The sequence below is a fragment of the Psammomys obesus genome, unplaced genomic scaffold, assembly GCF_907164565.1.
Source record: "Psammomys obesus unplaced genomic scaffold, mPsaObe1.curated_primary_1811, whole genome shotgun sequence".
Classification (NCBI taxonomy): Eukaryota; Metazoa; Chordata; class Mammalia; order Rodentia; family Muridae; genus Psammomys; species Psammomys obesus.
Window position 1 is genome coordinate 10,156,835 of NW_026596134.1, and position 21,136 is coordinate 10,177,970.

Sequence of the window (21,136 nt, forward strand, 5' to 3'; positions counted from 1 at the left end):
GATCTTTCTCTCTTCAAGAAGGTCATTCAGATCACGTTTGACTTCACTACTGACCATAACTTCAATTTCATTTCTAGCCAGTTCTTCACTTGCACTTATGTGTCTTCTATTCCATGGCTCTGAGTCTCTTTCCATTTATCTGCTGCTTCCTGTTGCTTTTGGAAGGCAACCTTGAGGCTCTTGTTGGCAGGTGCTGCCTCTTCAGTGTTACACCTGAGCACTAGGGACTGTTTCAAGTTTAAGCAGCCCATACCTCCTTCTACAGTCTTGCTCTTTTAACTAGATTACTTCTTTGTCTTTTTGTTGCTTCCACTGTCTAGACTTCTCAGCATCTTCCTTTATCTGACGCATTAACTGGACTCGCTGGGTCTTCATCATCTGTATCTCTAGAGTCAGTTTGAGACAGTGTTCCCAGGGGACTCTTTAAGTTCCAGAAGCTTAGACTGCTCGTGTAGTTTCTTCTTCACACCATGCATTTAAGTCTGCAGCTACTTGGGCTGTTCTAACATATGTCTGTATAGTTATATATCTTAATATCATTGCCATCAGTCTGCTATTACAAATAACGATGCAAAATACACTTGGATATGTCATTTCATGCATATGTATGTTGTTACAAAAGAATGAAAATCACAATCATTCTATTTTGCCAATAAATACTCAGGAGCCAGATGCTGGGGTGAAAAGTCAGAGAGACAGAGAAAACACTTAGCTGACCTATCTTCTCATCTCATGACCCAATGAAAAAAAGCCCAAAGGCTCACTTGCTCAGCTGACAGCCCAGGAGGAAAAGGCCAGGCTAAAAAAACCCAAGACCAAAGGCTTGCTAGCTCAAAGTTTAAAAAGCCCCAAAATCCAGAGAGCTAAAGCTCAAGCACTAGAGAGCTAAAAAGCTCCTCCTACTTCTCAACTCAAAATCCCTCTTAGCCTTTAATATCCTTGTCGGCTGGTTCCTTGCTCTGCCTCTTGACCTAGAGTTAACTTTATTGAATCATGTGTATAGAAAGCTCTTGGATTAAAGATATGTGCTAGGGCTGGATGAACCACACTATAATCACCTTTTTACAATAAAGAAAGTTTTTGGATTAAAGGTGTGTGATAGGGCTCAACCACACCAAACAAGAAGCAGGGTTTTACAGTTTACAATTTGGGGCTCAAATATCACAATGGGATCAAATATCCTGTAACATATGTGAGTGTAACCTGGGAAAAATCCTTAACAGTGATTTGCTGGTGAAAACCCTTTATCTATGCATACACATTTGTGTATGTAATTGGATATTTTTAACTAATTTTATTTTTAAAAAGATTAGACAATATGAAAAAATAAGTGTTGTTATTAACATTGTAAAATAATGTATTCTGATTTGTTGTTTTTTCAAGCTCAACAATCAGGCTTTCTGGTTAATTGATATTCCTAGAGAAAACATCACAGTGAACACAGGTAAGAGGGATCTGAGGTAATTCTTGTAATCATGGGTCTGTATTGCCAAATTTAGCAGTATTGCCTTCATGGTCAGTCTCTGGGTGGAGGTACTCAAGAATCTTCCATGTTTCTCTTCTGGCTTTGCACCTTTCCTTTACCTACTGAAACTGATGAGCCAAGTCTTACCCCCTAGAGAAAATGTTTCCATTTGGAGAGAATGTTGCAATTTGGTGGAATGTGCCATACAACATCATGTTAATGTCCAATATAGTTGTGTGGACGTACTAGTAACTATTTGTGGTTTATCTGAAATTCAAATGCAACTAAGCATTTAAGCTGGCAATCTTACAAGTTGACTGTGCTAACATGTACAATATTTATACTGTGCTGTATAGTTTGACAAAAACTAAAGTAATCTGAGAGGAAGGAGCCTCAATTGAGAAAATGCCTCCTCCGTAAGATGAGCTGTAGGCCAGCATGAAAGACAATTTCTTAATTAGTGATTGATGTGGGAGGGCCCTTCTCATGGTGGGGCCTCTGCTGGGCTGTTTGGTGGTCCTGGGTTCTGCAAGAAAGCAGGCTGAACAAGCCAGTAAACACCCTCCCATGCTTTTTACATCTTCTCAGGCTTCCAGGTTCCTGCCCTGTTTGTGTTCCTGTCCTGAGTTCCTTAGATAATGGACAGTGAGTGATATGGAAGAGCAAGTCAAACAACTTTTTCCCCAACTTGATTTTTGGTTACAGTGTTTCATCACAGCAATAATTTCTAACCAAAGAAATGTGCCATCCTTTGTTTGAAGCAAACTCCTTTTCTAGAAATTGCATGTTGTAGTACTGGGGAAATTGAGCATTGATACAATTTCATGAAATGGAATTGATCTGAAAATGTTACAGGCTATAATATGCAATGTATTTTGTGTGCCATAAAATATGCAGGCAGGGGAGCCCTGGGAGAGTGGGACAGGGACTTGTGCAGAACTTCTGTGGCTATGGGTAATAGTGTGCCCTGCTAAAGGAAGGTGGAGGAAGGTGAAGAGAGAGCAGAAGTGATAGCCAAGGAAATGCCAGAGATAAAGACCCTACACAGCAGAAGCTGTAGAGCTGTGAGCAGTGACAGAGGTTGTATCAGTATCTTTACCCTTTATTCGTCTCACTGAAAAGATGACTCCATGAGGAAAGTACTTCCTAACAGACATGAGGAGCAGAGTTCAGCTCCCCAGGAGCCATGTAAAGCTCAGCTTTGTAGCATGACCAGTAACCCCAGTGTCTCTATGGAGATGTGAGCAGAGACAGGAGACTCCCAAACACTTCCATGGCCTACGCAGTCTCAGGCATATATGATGTTTCAAGCAATGTGGAAGTCAAGGACTGATGCCCACGACTGTCCTCTGACTTCCCCCACACTCTAAGAAAAGTGCATACATACATACATACATACATACATACTTACATACAAATATCTGTGCACACACACTCAGAGATTATTTTTAGAAACAACCTATGTTGGTGATTGTTTTCAAAGGGAGCTTATATTTCTAATTTAGACCTCTAAATTCTTTCTTCATTGTTAGACAGATTGAATTTTATTGTTACTCTAGGCACAACATTGGCAATGACTTCTTCTCTTGTGTATCCGTAGCTTGGGAGCACAATTGTCTCTGTTGTTGTGTAGCTAATAGCTCACTGTCCTTCCTCACAAGAGCTCATCTTACCCCATCATAACTACGGAAAAGAAATAAATTCAGAATTTGAAGTATTTCTACGAAATTCACATGACTTTCACAATATCATAAAGCATAAAAGCCAAAAGTGGGATCTTCTTAAGCGGACTGGGATCTGTAAATGTAAAACCTTAGTCAAGAGTCATCATGATTACAACAGGCAGGCGGGATTCTCATGTCTCCACATTGTTCTAAATCCCTTTCTGTATTAACTCATTTATTCCTCACTGTAGGAAATGCACGCTATATACCCTGTCATTCATTTCCCCATGTGTTAACTGAGTCCCAGGAAAGTCATACCGAGATTGAGCGATGCTACAGAGTGGTGTAAAGGAGTTTGGAATTTGAACTGCATATAACAATTTTTACATTTTAATCCTGTTCTACTGTGTTACTTATTAAGGCCACCTCGATGAAAGCAGATAATAATTTGGAGCATATTATCCACACACAACTATGCTCCCCTTTTTGCTTCCCTTTCTCTCACCTTTCCCTGAGGCAGTCTTACTTCTACTTTCATGCCCTCCAGATACACAGGATTTTATGTCTCTCTATAGAAATCTTGGGCTCACGATGACAGAAAAATGTAGTACTCATCCTTCTGAGACTGGCTGAATGTATTTGGTATGATATTCTCCAGTGTGACCTGTTTACACTTTTTGAAGACTAAAGAACCATCCCTTGGTTTATACGACAACTTTTATTTTTATTTTGAAATAAGGGATCATTTACATTTAATAACTCTGCTCTTACATAGTGACCAGTCTGGAGTTCTTACAGAACTGTACAATTAAGAGACTACTAGATTTGAGATCTAGAACAGTCTGTCATCCAATAAAACTGTCCCATGTGGGACACTGGGATAGTTTGACTAACTGGAGCTACGGAAGGTTTTTAACCACCTGTTAAACTTAGGTCTTCTTCAAGAGCTACAAATGCTATTAATTGCTGGGCCATCTGGTCAGCTGAACATCTTTTTGTGTTTATTTGCCCCTCAGTAAAGTATCCATCTAATGTTATTATGAGAATCTTATATATTTTTTGATACAAATCTTTTTCTAACGTGGCTGAAAATATTTCCCCAGTCTGTGATCTGTTTTATTTCTTTATTATTTTTCGAGAATCTTTGAGAATGAAACACAACATGCTTTAATCATATTCATCCTCTCGACGCTTCCCAAACTCACCTCTTTCCTACCTACCCTAATTTTGTGTCAGTTTTTCAGTCCTTCAAGACCTTCAAGAATATTTGTGCTGCCCAAATATTCTTAGCTGTGAATTCTTCCGTTCTCCTATCTAAGTGTAATTATGTGTTTATGACTAATATCCTCCTATCTCTTCCCAGTGCCTGGAGACTCTGGGATCCACCATTCTACTCTGCCCTATGAAATCACCTCCTTTATATTCTACATGTGAATGAGATGATGCCAGTATTTGTCATTCTAAGACTGGGTTATTTCCCTTAACATAACATTCTCCAGATTCATCCATGTTGCCACAAATAACAAGATTCCACAGTATTTATACATATGAGTGTGGATAGATACTACATTTTCAGTATTTATTCCAATTAAAATGAACATTTTTTATTAAGAGCCTTTCTGATTATTGTACTAGTACTACAAAAATAAGATGGAAGCAGAAAGACATTTCCTTGACACACTGATTTCGTTTCCTTTGACTGCATACCTAGTAGTAGGATTGCTGGATTATTTTTATTATTTTGAGAAGTCTCCAAACTGTTTTCAATGATGGCTGTATTGAATTCCATGATGGCTGTATTGATTATTTTTATTATTTTGAGAAGTCTCCAAACTGTTTTCCATGATGTCTGTATTGAATTACATCCCTGTAACAGTGTTAAGGGTTACTGGCTCCCACCATCCTTACCATCACTAATTATCTTTTGTCTTTTTGATGATGGCCACCCTAACAGGGATAAAAAGAATAGTGTGCCATGGTTTTGAATCACATGTCTATGATGAGTAGTAACTCATGTTAGTGCTTTGTATACCAGCTGTCTTCTCTTCAGAACTGCCCATTTTAAACTCTGTTCTTTGCTCTCTTGTTACTGAACTATGTTTGGACCTCTGGGATGAATCCCATGGTGAATAATTTTTTTCCAGTGCTCGTGATTTATTTTTTCTAGTGTTTTAAAATATTTCTTTACTTTTATTGTATTTGTGTACATCGTTTTTCTACAAATATGCATGTACACTATGTGTGTACAGATCTCACAGCATGTTTGAACCCCTGAAGTTACAGATGGCTGTGTTGGCCATGTTGCTGCTGGGAAGGGAACCTGGATCTTCTCTAGAAGAGCAGCTGATGCTCTTGACCACTGAGCAATCTCTTCAGCTCCCTCTATGCTAGTCTCTGTCTGAGGATATTTTGTCTTAAGGGTCATCAGGAATGCTGGCTGGAGATTTCTGTTTATGGTCTGCCGTTTCATGGTTTGGTATCAGGGTAAAACTGGCTTGTGTGAGGTGTTTAGAAGTATTCCTTCTGCCTCATTTATGGGGACTAGTTTCATGAGAAACACTGTTAATTCTTCCTTGCCTCTGGTCAAACTCAGAATTGTCACCCCCACAGGTCCTGTGCTTTTCTTTGACAGGCACTTTAAAATACTATTATTTTGCCTCACAAAAGGTTTGTGATTTTGTTTTCCCTTACTGTAGTTGTAAGAGGGAAATTATGATCTAAACTCATTAGCATTAAGATACATTGCTGTGGTAGTAAAACCATTTTATAATTCTTTCCCATTATCTTATCAGAAAAAATGTTTGCATAAAAATATATGAAATCTGACACATAGATGTAGTCAAAATGATTGTAAAAGTGAAGGCATCATTGTTGGTAATGTTCGTATAGCTTCCAATTTCACCAATATGACATATAAAATTATTTATCTTTAATTTTAGACATCGCAGCTGTAGAACAATGGATAATAAAGATTACAATGCACGAAGGATTAAACATTTATGATACTGAAGGTACCCTACTGGATCTTGTCCGAGGTAAATATCAGTTTATAAAGTAGATTGGAATCACATGCTCTTTGTCCCAGATGGCCAGGATCACAGCCTCACGGTGCAAGCAGGGAAATATATGCATATATAAATAGACATCAAATAAGCTATATTTGAATATATGTTAAAATTTTTATATATGTTTATACACACATATATCTGGGATGAATCCCCTTTGAATAACCTTTTTACTGTGCTAGTGACATATGATTTTTAGTATTTTTTATTTTATGTGTGTGAGTATGTTGTGTACACATTATGAACATGTACCATGTAGAGAGCTCACAGACTGCAGAAGAAGGTATTGGAACCCCTGGAGCTGGAGTTAGAGATAGCTGTGAGACACCATGTAGTTGCTGGGAACTGAACCTGGATACATATACACACACGTACACACATACACACACACATACATACATACACACACAATACATACATACACACATATATACATACACACATACATACATACACACACATCTTTGATCTGAATCTTAGGTAGTGTTGCATCAAATACATTTGTGCCTTTAGGTGGTTTGTTTTGTTTTGTTTTGTTTTGTTTTTTTGCAGTACTTAGGGTTAAACCTAGGCCTGTAAGACCTAAGCATTGCCAGCAAGTGCTTTAGCACTGAGCTGTATCACCTGCACATTGCAGTGTTTTTTTGTTGTTGTTGTTTTTTTTTTAATGAGGACAAACAGCAAAACATATCGTTGAGTTTTTGTCAGAACAGTTGAGCTTTTCTTGCTGTGTTTTCTCAAGATTATGGAGCTCAGCCTGGCATGAATTTACAGCCCTCTTGCCTCAGCCTCCCAAGTGTCAGGTGCCATCACGACCAGTGTAACAACTGATTTCTATTAACAAAGATTACCTGTTTTAGGGGCTGGAGAGATGGCTCAGTGGTTAAGATCACTGGCTATTCTTCCTAGAGGAGCCAGGTTCAATTCCCAGCACCCATATGGCAGCTCAGAGCTGTCTGTAACCCTAGATCCAGGGGCCCTGATATCCTCATGCAGACATATATGCAGGCAGAATATCAGTGCACATACAATAAATGAATAACAAATCTTTTGAGAAAGTTAGCTGCTTTAAGCTCATGACTAGTTATGAATGCTTAAGCTCTGTTTTTCCATTGGTGGGCAAGAAATTAATTACTTAATATTTTTCTGAGATGTGATCTCACTGTATAGCTCTGGCTGTCCTGGAATGTGCCATGTAGAGATATCTTGCCTCCAACTCACAGGAATCCACCTGCCTCTGACCTAAACTACTGGGATTAGAAGTGTGTGTCACTGTGCCTGGCCCTGATAGTATTAATTCCTCAAATTCTATCTCTTTTATAAACTTACCTTCTTTTTTCCTGTTGTTAATACCAGTCCAATATAATTGTATGTAGACTGCAGATTAAAAATAAATAAAAATTGCATTTTATGGAAGAAATGCTTGGGTAGCCTTATAAAAAGTAACAAATTATCACTAGCCAACATTATATGTTATACACAAATCGAAATCTGTCTCTATAGATAAGCCTGGCAACTGTTTTCCACCATTGTTATGAAATCCAGTGAGAATTGAGAGTGATTCTAGGTGAAGGAGAGTCATGAGTATGCCTGAGACCTGTTCGCCATTTTAATGCACTAATGTTTGTGTAAGAATGAGCTGGAAACAACATTAGAGTCTATAAATAAGGAGAGGAACAAAAGCATACAGGTAGATGCCATTAAAGTGAGGAAATAAACAAACACCAGGGAACTGAACGGAGATGCTGAGTGAAATAATCAAGATGCAAAGTATAGTGGGTAAGAATCTGGGAGATTGTTCAGTCTGTAAAGCACTTGCTACAAAGGTTTGAAGACTGGAGTTCAGATTCACAAGAATCCCATGAAATCTGAGCAGATGTGGCAATTGCCCTTAATTAATTAAACTTGGTAGACAAAGATGGAGGATATTGTAGGAGTGAAAGGGCAAGCTAGCTAGCTAGAACAGCCAGGACCTGAGCTCCAGGTTTGTAAGAGATCTTGCCCCAATAAGTAATTGAGGAGCCATTAAAGAAAATATCCAGCATCAACTTTGAGCCCCATGTGATTATTTTTATTTGCTTAACAAAAACTAAAATATATGCCAACAGAACAGGAAGGCCTCTGAAAGACTACTGATCGAGGTATCGAAGCAGAGGCTGAGACTCACAGCCAAATTTTGGGCAGAATACATGGAATTTTATGAAAGAAGGAGGAGATAGAAAGCCTGGAGGGAACAGGAGCTCCAAAAGGAGACCAACAGAGCCAAAAAAAAAAATCTAGGTTCTGGGGATCTGCAGCACTGATACCCCAACCAAGGACCATGCATGGAGAGGACCTAAAATCTCTGCTCAGATGTAATGCATAGACTCAGTCTCCAAGTGGGTGCCCTAGTAAGAGGAGCAGGGGTTGTCTCTGACATAAACTTAGTGGCAGGCTCTCTGATCTCCTACCCCTGGGGGCTGAAGCCTTGCCAGGCCACAGAGGAAGACAATGCAACCAGTCCTGATGAGACCTGATAAGCTAGGGTCAGATGGAAAGGAAGGAGGGCCTCCCTTGCAGTGGACTAGGAGAGGTGCATTGGGGGAGACAAGGGAGGGAGGGTGGGATTGGGAGGAGATGGGGGAGGGGGGCCACATCTGGGATACAAATTGAATAAATTGTAATAAATGACAATAATAAAAAGAAAAAAGCACAAAAAAGATATATATATATATATATCCTTTTATATATACTCATAAATATATGAGTATGTGGTTGAAGGCTTACCTAGCATTTTTCAGTCCTGGATTTGATTATGCAGACCTTAAAAAACAGAAAAAATATTTAAGAGTAAACTGACAAAATATTGTACCTTGTTTACTTCTTTCATGCTTTCTAAAATTTAGGAATAGACAAATTCAATGATAATTGCAGTACCGGCTTTAGGATTCTGATACTTGGCTAACATATGCTACTTTTAAGCATTAAAATAACAATATAAGAATCACTTCAAATGTTAGGAACTCTGAAATCTCACATATTGAGATATACTGTTAACATTTCATGCTCACCGTTGTTGAGACAGTACAGAAGCATGATGACAGTTTGCAGAAACAGGATTGGTCGGTTTGAGCTGAGAGGACTCTTCCTTGCTGAAGCAGGAACATGAAGGCATGGTTGGTGTGTCCTGAGTGTGTAAAGGCTGGCAGGGATTGTGGAGAAAATTGTGGGCTTTTTACTAGCTGTAGGAAAACCGCATTAACTGAGTACCCTGAGCGGGAGGGGAGACATTCTGACTTGTGCTTTAGAAGAAGCGCAGTGGTAGGTGCTTGTCAGCCAGAGACCTGACTCTGGGGGAAGGAGGATGGCAGGAATAAAGGCCTTGACTAGCACTGCTGCATCAGCACAGTCAAGAGCTGTCTGTCATCCTCAGGCTGAGGCGCGAGCAGTGCAGCTGCTGAGCAGGAGCAGCCCAAAGCGTACACGTTGCGAGCAGAGCAGCTGGGAGCCCTGATGGCCAGGGCTGAGTGAAGTGGGAACGCCTAGGGTGAATCCTCTACTTCTCAAGGAGCAATCAAGTAGAGCAGCGTCAGTTGCTGGAAGTTAGAGATCTGAGGGGCAGCACAGGGAAGTGAGGGCCAAGGAAAAAGCCAAATAGAAAAGTGAGGGTGTGGCTCTAAGCTTTTATTCACTACTGAGCTCAAGAGAGATGCTTAAAAATCCTATCTGCACTGTTTCATATCTAATACAGACTGTAACAGACCCTATGATATGCATTAAAGTCTGCCATCCTGCACAGAAACTGCTTTAATCATAAGTTAACAGTGGCCTTCACACTGGTTACATTGCTCTCTTTTACTTTAGAGCAGTCAAACTTAATCACTCCCAAGTTTTTTGTTTTTGTTACTGCAATGTTATGGGACAAATTAAATAAAGACGATTAGGCATACAACAGATCTTCTATATGAAAGTGGTTTATTAGGTGGATATGGAGAGAGAAAGAGAAGGGAGAGCAGGGAGAACAGGACATGATGGAGGGAAAGAGAGAGAAGGGGAAAGAGAGAGAAGGCAAAAGAGAGAGGGGGGTGCCCCCATAGAGAAAGGGGAGAAGGCCAAGAGGCCATGAGCAAGAGGGACCAAGAGAGAAAGGACCAAGAGAGGGACCACATGGCTGGCTAGTCCCTTTAAGGGGCAAGGTAACCACACCTTCCAGGTGTGGCTACCTGCTGAGCGACACATCATGACATCATAAGTTGCTAGGCAACCCAGAAGCATGTTTGGTTACAAAATCCTAACATTCCTCCCTTTGTCTATAATTAAATGAGGAACTGAGGCTGCTTCTCATGTAGATAAGTTAAAGTATAGGAACTGGAAGCGGCTCTTGGTTGTCATGCAAGGGGTTAAGAAAGAGAAGAAACAACAGCAACAAAATGGCCAGATTACATGGTAAAGAGGAGGAAGGGAAGGGAAGCCTCTGCCCTGGGAAATTCAGGGTAGAAGGTTATCAGTAGAGAGTTGCCAGACATGTAAGGCAGCAGGTAGAGACTGAGGAACGCTGGGAGAACCTGGAGCTGCTTGTCATGGGCCTGAAGCACACCATTCCAGCCTTTTGTTATTAAGTGAATAAGGGGCCTAGATTCTCTTCTGGCTACTTTCTGCTGATACTGGGGGCGCTGTAGGAAGGTCAAAAGGCTGAAATGCTGGCCAAGTCCAGGAAGAACAGGCTGCTTTGATACTGTCCATGGTTTGCAAGAACATCCATGGCTGGGAGGGAAAGTTCAGGTCCAACTTGTTGGAAGTCTGTGAGGTCAGACTGGAACACTTGTAGCTGCTTTGACACTGTTGTGACTATAGGAAGCATCTGTGTCTGGCAGGACACTGAAACATATATATAGGCAAAAGATAAAGTTAAGTAGGTTATGGGGAAAATCCTTTAGGTATATATTTAAAACTTTTGGGAGAATGGACAGAAGTGGAAGGTCAGAGGTGCTAAATCAAACCTCTAAGGTCAGATGTGAATGGCTTGCAAACACTTTACATCCCATGAAGTCAGCTCCTCGCGCCAATCTCAGAACTCCTGAGCAACTTGGTGCTGCTCTGTTACTGAGGCTGACACTATTTCTTTCCCTTCCTGGCTCTATCTAGACTGCATAATACCCAGACTGACAGAAATCAAACTGCTGTTCTTGCACTACACAGTTAGGGGGAAGAGGGACATTCCTTAGGGTATTTGGATATGCAGTTCATTTTCTGAAAGTTGGAGGTGATAGGACTGCATTGTAGAATATGAATAACTCAGAAGGGATTGTTAGGTGTCTGTGTTGTTAGAAATTCTTTGACTGTTTTTTTTTTTTTGTTTTGTTTTGTTTTGTTTTAATCACACAGCAGTATTCTGTCAAGTTGCTTTGAATTACTTATGTGCGTTTTTGGTACATTATTTTTAATTTTTTTTTTTCCAAAAGAAAAAATGTTTTTCTTGTGAACATTTTAAGAAAGAAAGGTTTGGTGTTATTTATTTATTTGTTTGTTTTTTCCCCAGGAGTAATAACATTCTGTTTTCTGTATGAGAGTTTGACTGTAGCTTCATCCTTTTTTATATCTGTGTATAATTTTTTTTAATTTGTATTTTATTTAGGTTTATTTATTTTACATTCCAAGCATGTACCCTGCCTCTCTCCTCCTAGTTCCTTTCCCCATCTTCCTCCTTCTGCTTTTCCTCCCCTCAACCTCCACCGGAAAAGGGGAACTCTCTCCATATCAACGCTTCCCAGGTAGAATTTCTTAGAGTTAAAATTGTAGCATTTACCTGATTAAGTCTTGCAAAGAGGACCATTACCTATGCCTGCCTGGTGACTCAGTGCAGTTTGATTCTTCAGCTTCAGGGACACTCAAGGCTGAAATCCCAGGGAGAGCCCCCACCCATTCTAGCATTGCATATAATGCTTCTCAGGGAAGAACAGACATGGAGAAAAGCAGAGACTTACAAGTGAGAGCTTAGCAAAATGAAAGCAGGGGAGTTAAAACAAAACACCAGCTCTTGGAGCACAAACTTTTCCACAGGGAAGACCCTGACCATGTGTGCTGATATGTACCTTTGATAGGTGAAAATGTCTCACACTGAATTGCTTTTTTTTTTTTTTCTGTTAATCCACTCCCAATGTCTACCAATTCCCTAGAGACCTTAGCCTCTTGTTCACTGATGATAACATACTTTTCTCTGCTTATACTCTGGGTGTTTTCTCCTTTTTACTTATCTTCTGCTGTTTGGTTGGGATTGCAAAAAGGAGCAAAAGGAAATGTATGCTTTTGAAGCAGAAGCAGATCCCTAAATTACAAATATTCTTATTCTGTGTTCCAGCTGTTGTAATTCAAAACACAGACCGTGTGACCATGTGTGTGCCCTATATGGCTAAAGCAATGTCACCCAACCTAAATGTTCCTCAGCAGTGTGATCTTGCCAGAGTATTATCATGAGATTTTTATTCTTTCTTTTTTGCATAATAAAACTGACTTGTTTTTAACTGATGAAGCATGAGGTCTTATTATACCCATGTATAATATTTTCATGTTTATTGGTATTTAGCTTGTATGCATGTCTGTGTATCAGGTGTGTGCCTGGTGTCCTGGGAGGCCACAGGAGAGCATTGGATCTGCTAGAACTGGAGCTTCAGACAATATTGAGTGGCTCTGTGGGTGCTAGGAATCAAACCCAGGTCCTCTGAAAGAGCAGTCAGCTTCTTAACTGCTGAACCATCTCCCCAACTTCTACTATATTTCCTGCCCCCTTTGGACAATCAAATACTTCCTTTATATAGTTTTTCTTAAACCTTTAAAGAAAGGAGTGGTGTTCCAGTTTCTAGAGCAATGCCATGATTTACATGCCTAAATTTGTCTTCTACAGAGCCTATTCTTCAGTGGAGTCTTGGACCTACCATGAATAAAACACAGGTCAAACAATTATATCCACATGTGATAGATATCATAGTGACAAAGTGCCCCTGTGCCAATGATGTGGCATTACTTGGCCTCATTTTGGATTCAACATCTAACGGTAAGTTTACAGTTTGGTTGAATGTTAGAAATAACCAGCGCTTTATAGTGGTTAAGGGTGGTTTTAAGTGGAGTTTACACAGTACATGCATACAAAGAGTAAAATTTATCATTCATCACTCCACCTCTTTTGCTTGCCAGTGTGATATGTTAGGAGAGATACTCCTCTGTTGTGGCATTTTGTCATGTGAGTATTGATTTAAATCTGGGCATGATGGCATATTCTTTTATCCCAGCTACTTGGTAGTGTGAGGTAGAGTAATTGAATTTAAGGTCAGTGTTAAAAAATTTTTTATTTCATTGTGGTGATACACACTTGTAATCCCAGCACTCGGGGAAGCAGAGTCAGTCAGATCTCTGTGAATTTGAGGTCAGCATGGTCTACAAATTGAGTCCAGGACAGTCAAGGCTACACAGAGAAACCCTGTCTCAAAAACCAACCAACCAACAAACCAACCAACCAACCAAACCTAGAAACCTACAAACAACAATCTAAACAAACAAAAAACAAAACCTAAAATTCCAGTCATTCAGTTCTACTGAGTCAGGAGCCAAATACAGGGTTGGAAGCCTACTAGTTCACAGAGCTGAGAAAATACCCAGCTGACCTTTCTGCTCAGCTGACATTCCAGAGTGGAAAAAAAGCTCTTTTAACTAAGCTAGAGTTCCAGAACAAAAAAGTCCTACTCTGTTTATGACCAAGAAGGGAAAAGCTCTGGGTCCTACTGAGCTGATATCCCAGAAGGAAAGATACTCTCCTTCTCTACACTATGCTAATTTCCCTTCAACTCAAAGTCTTTCCTTTCTGTTTAATCACTGTCAGCTGGTTACTTGTTCCACCTCTTGTCGTAGGGTTAACTTTATTTCTGTTTACAGAAAGTTCTTGCATTAAAGGTATGTTCTAGGGCTGAGCCACACCACAAGAAAGCTTTGGTCCTACAAAGCTCTAGGACCAAAGATTGAGCTGAACTACAATTAGAAACAGGTTATTACAGTTCACAGTCTCGGGGATGGAGAACCTCACTTTTAAGGTTGAATTCTGACATTTTCAGATAGCCTCAAACTTGGTTTAATATGGGGGTCTCCCTTTTCTTAGTGGGGTTTTCCCTCCACTTGATCTGGGTAACTGCAGATCTTGTAAGAAGTATCACATAGCCCTCAGGGAAGATGATAGGTGGACAGTTTTCCGATAAGAAAACAAGTCCGGCAAGCATCCGGGAATTCCTGGAAATGCCTCACCCATCTACAGAGATCTTAGTTTTCAGCAGTGACCTTCAGTTGTACTTGGAGATTCCCCCACCCATAGGATAATTAAGTACTGTGTTCTTGTGATAGGACCCTGCTACTGTAGGTAAAATGAGGCATTATACCACTACATGTAAATCAAGCATTCCTGGCACCCCTGACCCAGTTGAATAAAACATGTTTACCCTAGAAACCCCTCCTACTGTCCAAGGTTTATAAATCCCTGATTTCAAATAAATGTGCTGGCTGGGTGTATGCTGTGTGCTGGGTCATGAGTGTTGCCTGATACCGTCAGCTTTCCACTATGGTTGTCTGAGACTTGTCATTTATTTTGGGGTGGGAGGGCTTCTCCACCCACACCCCGAAATCTGCAGATGAACTCCCAGAAGCAGTACGAACATCAAAGCCCCCTGCTGCACCTGGAAGGCCTGTCAGGCCCTTTCCTCACTGAACCTGACTTCTGACCCTCTGGGCCCGGAGCCTTACCAGGCCTGTGCTTTAGCTACAAGCCAACCAAGTATGGGCTTGCCTATATCCTTTACTGTACTTAGCATAGCCGCTTAATAAAGAGCTGTAACACTTTGGTATTGCTACAGGCTTTGGAACACCTGAGTTTCCACTATTACCTGCAATCTCATTCTAAAAGAGCTAAATTGTAACAGTCCATGGAAAACCCCTTCCACACCCCAGCCAATCACATGGGCCTCTCCCTAAAGCATTCTAGCCCTTTCTGAGATCTGAGACCCCATTCTGTCCTGTTTGAATCTAATCTGCCGGAACCTGCCAGCAGAGTTGAATGGTTCTTGAGTTGGAAGTGAGGATTAAAATTAATAAACTAACACACAACACACAGGAGAGGCTCTAGTAGAGACTAGATTCCTGGCTTTATTTCAGACTGCTTTTAAGCCAGAGTAAAAGCAGCTCAGCACAATGAGTTAAATTCACAAGGAGGTGAAATAAGAGGTGTGATTTTGTCAAGGTATCCCACCTGCTGTCTCAAACAAAAGGAGATAGACTTGGAAATTCTTCCCTGACTCCAGTGAAGGCCTGGTAAAAGCAGTCTTTCGGCTGAGATTTAAATACCAAAGCAGCTGGTAGAACAGTGGCTCCCAACATTAATCTTTATTAATTTTTATTGTATCCACAGCTCCTATTTTTCCTTCTGTGGAAAAAAAGGCAAAACTTCTTCCCCAACATAACACACATCCTAGTTTCCATTTTGAGGTCACTATATTTTTAATATCTATAGGCTGATTTAATTCAGCAGTTTTGTTTTTCATTTTTTTCTATTATCCAATGTCTCTCTGATGTTGTATCCTGCTTATGGACAACCTGGACAGTCTGACTGTTCTTTATATCTTTTAGTATTACTCTGAGAAGCATTCTTTATTTTATACTTTATTTCTGAGATTGGGAGAAATGGTAATCTGTGTTTTCTATTGTTGTCCCCATAAATTCATGGCTATATTAGCCACTCACAGCTTTAATTTTCCTATTTATCCTTATGACCCTATACACTCTACCTATCTTGCACTTTGTTTATATCTGAGATAAAGTTCTAATCCTTATCAGTTTCTGCAAGTGTATTTTCAGCACCTGAGATTCTATCTCTTTTATCTCTTGTATTCTATTTGTGATCCTTACCTTTGTGGTTCCTGATCTTATCTCTAAGTTCTCCAGCTCTAGGGTTTTCTCTGTTTGTGTGTTCTTTATTGATTCTAATTCTGTTTTCCTGCCTTGCACCATTTTCTTCATCTGTTTGAATGTGGATTCCTGTCTTTCCATGATGGCCTCTAATTTTTTGTTTGTTTTCTCTCTATATGCCCTAATTGTGCCTCTATTTGTTTGGCTATATTTGCCTGTATTTGAGAACTTTGTTCATTTCATCTTTATTTGCTTCCATTTGTGTGACTATTTCTTTGAGAGATTTGTTCATTTCCTCTTTATGTGCCTCTAATAACTGGATAAGCATATCTTTAAAATCATTTTTCTGTATTTCCAATGAATTGTAATATCCATTGATTTTGGGGATTGCTGGTGAAGCCATAATGTCTTAATTTTTGTTGGATGTGTTCTTATGCCGACCTCTGGCCATCTGCTTATCTGTAACCTTTGCTGTTTGTTCCTGGAGTCTGTACTTCAGACTGGGTCTGTCTTTCTCTGGTGTCTGGAGTATTCTTCAGGAAGATGAGTCTGCATCTCTCGATTCTGTTTCTTTTACTTCTAAATAATCATTAAGCCAGAGTTGCATAGTCTATAATAACACATTCTGGTCCTCTCCACCATTAACAGAATACTTACTAAATTATATCTTAAATTATATTTTTAGGATAAAAAATGCGGTGAGAGGGTTTATCCTAAGAAAGTAGTACACCCATAGATAAATATTCTGGAGTCAATGAGGTGGTTCATAAAGTATTATGGTATAACCCAAACTTCCTTTATCCTCCATGTCTTGGGAAGTAAGAGTGAGATTCAAAGTGAGGAGAGAAGACATGAGGTGCTTTGATGGCTATTCTTGATTGTCAACTTGACTAAGTATGCAATTAACTAAGCCCCAAGTAGATGAGTATTTCTTTAAAATTAAGTCATTAGAAGTAGCTAGACCCACCTATAGTCCAGATCCTTTGAGGAGGAAGAACCACATTTAATCTGGGCCACACATTCTGGAGAAAGCCTTTATAAAGATATGGACAAAGGAAACTTTTTTCTTTGCCTGCTTGTCTTTGCTGACTTCTTCAGGATTCTGGTGTACACTGCTGACTCAACCGATTAGTGGAGTGAACAACTACCGGATTCTTGGACTTTTTGTTGGTAGACAGCCATTGTTATACTAGCTAGATTACAGCCTGGAAGCCACTTTTATAAATCTCATAGATATATATATCAAATAGCCCCACTTATTGTTACTCCTAGTGTGCCACTAGGAAAAAAAAATGCTATTCCTACAACCTTAAATACTGCTGACCTAGAAGTTTTGATTCCAGAGTGGGGGAGTGCTCTTGCCAGGAGGTAAAACAAGCATTCCATTCACCTGAAAGCTCAGACTGTTCCTTGGCCATGTTGGGTTCTGATGCCCGTAACCCTACAGACTAAGAAAGGAATAACAGTGTTAGGATGGGTGATTGATTCAGATTACCAAGGAGAAATTGGATGTCTTCATCAAAATGGAGGTAAGAAAGAGTAAGTCTACAGTACAGAAGATCCTTTAAGGTGTCTCTTGGTGTTACCACATCCTGTGATCAAAGTCAAGGGGAAACTACAACAGTCTAATCCAGGCAGGATGACAAAGGGCACAGGCCCTTCAGGAATGAAGGTATGGGTCAGTCCTCTAGGCAAAATAGCAAGATCTTCTGAGGCCTTTCTGAGAATGGAGAAAAAACACAGAGTGTAGCAGATGAAGATGGTTTAAATACCAGCTAAGGTCATGTGGCTAGGTGAAGAAACACAGATTATAATTGATGTTTCTGTGATATTTTTGTTAAGAATGTGTTCTTGTAGGTATTTGTGTTTTCTTTCTCAATTTCTTTATCATGCAATATAACATCAATTAAGAAATATTATTAAAAAATGTTCCATTTTTTCCTTTGCCACCTATTCTAAAATTTAGAATGTGTCTACATTTATAGGAGCCATTGTTTTTAGCATGTTAGGCCTAATAATGATCTATTTAAGTAAATAACATGTTTTTCTTTTGTAGCTAGAAAGGTATGTCATTTCTAGCTACAAGGTATGCCACAATTATGAGGCATAATTGTGACATGGTTATTGTTTTCATTTTGAAATTAAACATGACATAAGGAAATACAATTGTTTGTCAACTTGACAAGGGGTGGATTCATGATGGCTATGCTTGGTTGTCAGCCTCATTACATCTAGAATAGACTAAAACCCAAAAGGCTGTGTATATGCATGAGGGATTTTCTCAATGAAATCATTCGAAGTGACTAGATTCACCTTTAACTAGGCCAATAACCTCTGGTGGCATCCTATATAAAGGACACGGAAGAAGGAAACTTTCATTCTTTACCAATGAACAAAAGCCCTTCTCCTTGCTAGCAAGTGCAATCGATCACTGGCATTAGAGCCTACGTTTTCAGGATTCTGGAATATACTAAAGACCAGCCAGGACACCCAGCCTAGCGGAATGAACAACTACTGAATTCCTGGACTTTCCATTGGCAGACAGCTATTGTTGGACTAGCTGGACTACACCCTGTGTGCCATTCTAATTCATCTTTCTCATATATGTGTGTGCTTTTGGCATGTATGTGTGTATATAAGTATATGTGTGTATGTGTATATACACATATATATGTATATACATATATATGTATATATATACACATATATATGTATATACATATATATGTGTATATATATATATATACACATATGTGTTTGTTTACATTTGGAAATTTAGATGAGTGATTACTAAATGTATATTTCAAATAGATAGATAATAGGTAGACAGATAGATAAATAAACAGACAGACTGATAGATAGAGAGAGAGAGAGAGAGAGAGAGAGAGAGAGAGATGATATTCATTCTGTCAGTCCTAGAGAACCTTGACTAACACAGCATGGAGGGGCCTGGGTTGGAAGACACAGCAAGTTTGTGTTTCCAGAATTGAGCTCTGCAAAGTTGCCTATCTCTAATTTCCTTTTCTTTCATGGTAGGTGTTTACATAGGCAAAACCATTTCTGGATTTTGGAAAGTTGATGGCACCATATGGCATGACATGACAAAGATCATCTATGCAGAACTTAAAGATGGTAATTTTTTGGGTGTCTTCATCTTCAGCATTTCATTTATATCAGAGCTCATTCAGTATTTCTAAAATGTCTTTACTAAAGAGCCCACAGTTTCTAATCTATGGTGTGATTTGATTTCTTCCTTTAGAACACAAAGGACTTACAGTGATAGATATGATTTTAACAAATCATTTTTTAGTCATCCTTACCTCGTTGGGTCTTTTTATAAGTCCTGATCTTCGTTATCCAATCACTTCACACATACAGGTATAAAAGTTTCTGTGTAATCTATTGATAACTCTTAATATTGTCTGTGATATAAAAGAAATATTATTCAATTGAGTTATGAATAGTATGTCTTAGAGCTAAAATTGTAAAAATTTTAAAAATGTGATGTATGATACAGCAATTTTTCCTTTGCTTCATAACATTTGAAATATGAGTTGAAACTGGCACTACTTTTATTGCTGTACAATCTATAGTAAAATTTAAATATATGCAATGGGAAAGATATAATCTATCCATATATTTGTGTATTTATATGTTTATATGTATTAATATGTTTCCAAAATGATATAAGGTAATTTATATAGCTAAGTGTTATATTAAAAGTAATAGAAAATAAATGTTTCAAAGAAATGATAGATGCCTAAGTTGATGGACATGTCAACTATCCTGATATTTACATACTCTGTAAGTATATATAATGTCATATTGTTCCCATACATATATAAAATTACAAGCTGATTTAAAATAAAGCAGACCCCCAAAATTCTTCATATAACTAGATTCAATGCTGTTGTACATTTCTATAATAAGGCAACTGAAAATTATTCTACCAAAAAGCAAGGAAAAGTAAAGTTGGAACTGCTAATCCAGGCCTAGCTACAGAGACTAGAAAGTTTCCTCAGGCAGAAAGATATAGGAAGAATATGAAAGATAGCATAATGCTGGGATGAAGAGATATTTACATTTAGATGGAGCTATATGCATATAACAAGGTTCCATCAGGAGACTGAAGGAGAAGCTACACTAATGTTTGGCAATTGTCTGCTGGAATACAAAAGAAAACAGAGTGTTTTTGTTGTACGACTTAAAACACAAAGGTTTATTACACCTTCTGAAAAGCAAATAATATTTTAACTTTCTTTTTTTCTTCTTCATCTTCCAGCTTTCAAGAGCTGAGTTTTGTGGATTTGAAAGGGTATGTATTTTATTTTCTAATATTGGTTTTAAAATTACATATTTTCTTGGTGAGTTGCAAAGCAGTAATTCACAATTTAGATTATTTTCAGTTTAAAGTAAAAAGTTATTTCCATAATGATCAGGGCCTCCTCATTTCAGTGGCCACACTTTCCTGCTGCTGAGTTCTCTCTTGGCTTATGGAAATTGCTCAGGCTATGCTCTGCACAAGGATATCCAGTTGGAAAGGCTGGAATCTGGCAAATGTTATTTCCCAATTTTCCTGCCCTAGGGTTGTTCTGTACCCACTCAGAAAAAGGAGCACCTCCGTGTTGGACATAAACTGCCATGCGAGCTGCCCACAACTCTATTTCTGTCATTTCAGGGCACTTTTTCCTCTATTACTTTGTTTCCTTCTCTCTTACAGAATCACTCTGTCACATTCGACATTCAACACATTCTCATCAACACATAAACATGTGTTGCCAGTTCTGAAACTGTAAGGAAAATTGTAAATGTTTATTCTTAGGCCCTGGCGTGTCCCCTTCCATGCTGTCCTGTCACTGCCTGGATGAATCCACACTAATTTCCCAGGAACCCAATAGAACTAATTGTAATATCAAAGTTATGGTGGGAGGAAAAGTGAGACAGAGAGAGGACTGGGAAAGCAGTAGAGAAAACATTCAATGGAAAGAGCAAATGGAAATAGTTATCTATTACCTCATAGTCAC

The 21,136-nt window shown here is 39.0% G+C and overlaps 1 protein-coding gene across 1 annotated transcript in view; it reads left to right on the forward strand.

The window, feature by feature from the left end:
• The window catches only part of LOC129666075 (cation channel sperm-associated auxiliary subunit beta-like), a 108,112-nt gene that overhangs the window by 4,911 nt on the left and 82,065 nt on the right, over positions 1–21,136 (forward strand). The window contains exons 4-11 of the mRNA XM_055593099.1: positions 1,384–1,444; positions 6,069–6,164; positions 13,075–13,224; positions 19,149–19,244; positions 19,372–19,490; positions 20,395–20,427; positions 20,698–20,780; positions 20,833–20,904. Of these exons, the coding sequence (XP_055449074.1) occupies positions 1,384–1,444; positions 6,069–6,164; positions 13,075–13,224; positions 19,149–19,244; positions 19,372–19,490; positions 20,395–20,427; positions 20,698–20,780; positions 20,833–20,904 (710 nt within the window). The remainder of the gene's footprint in view (positions 1–1,383; positions 1,445–6,068; positions 6,165–13,074; positions 13,225–19,148; positions 19,245–19,371; positions 19,491–20,394; positions 20,428–20,697; positions 20,781–20,832; positions 20,905–21,136) is intronic.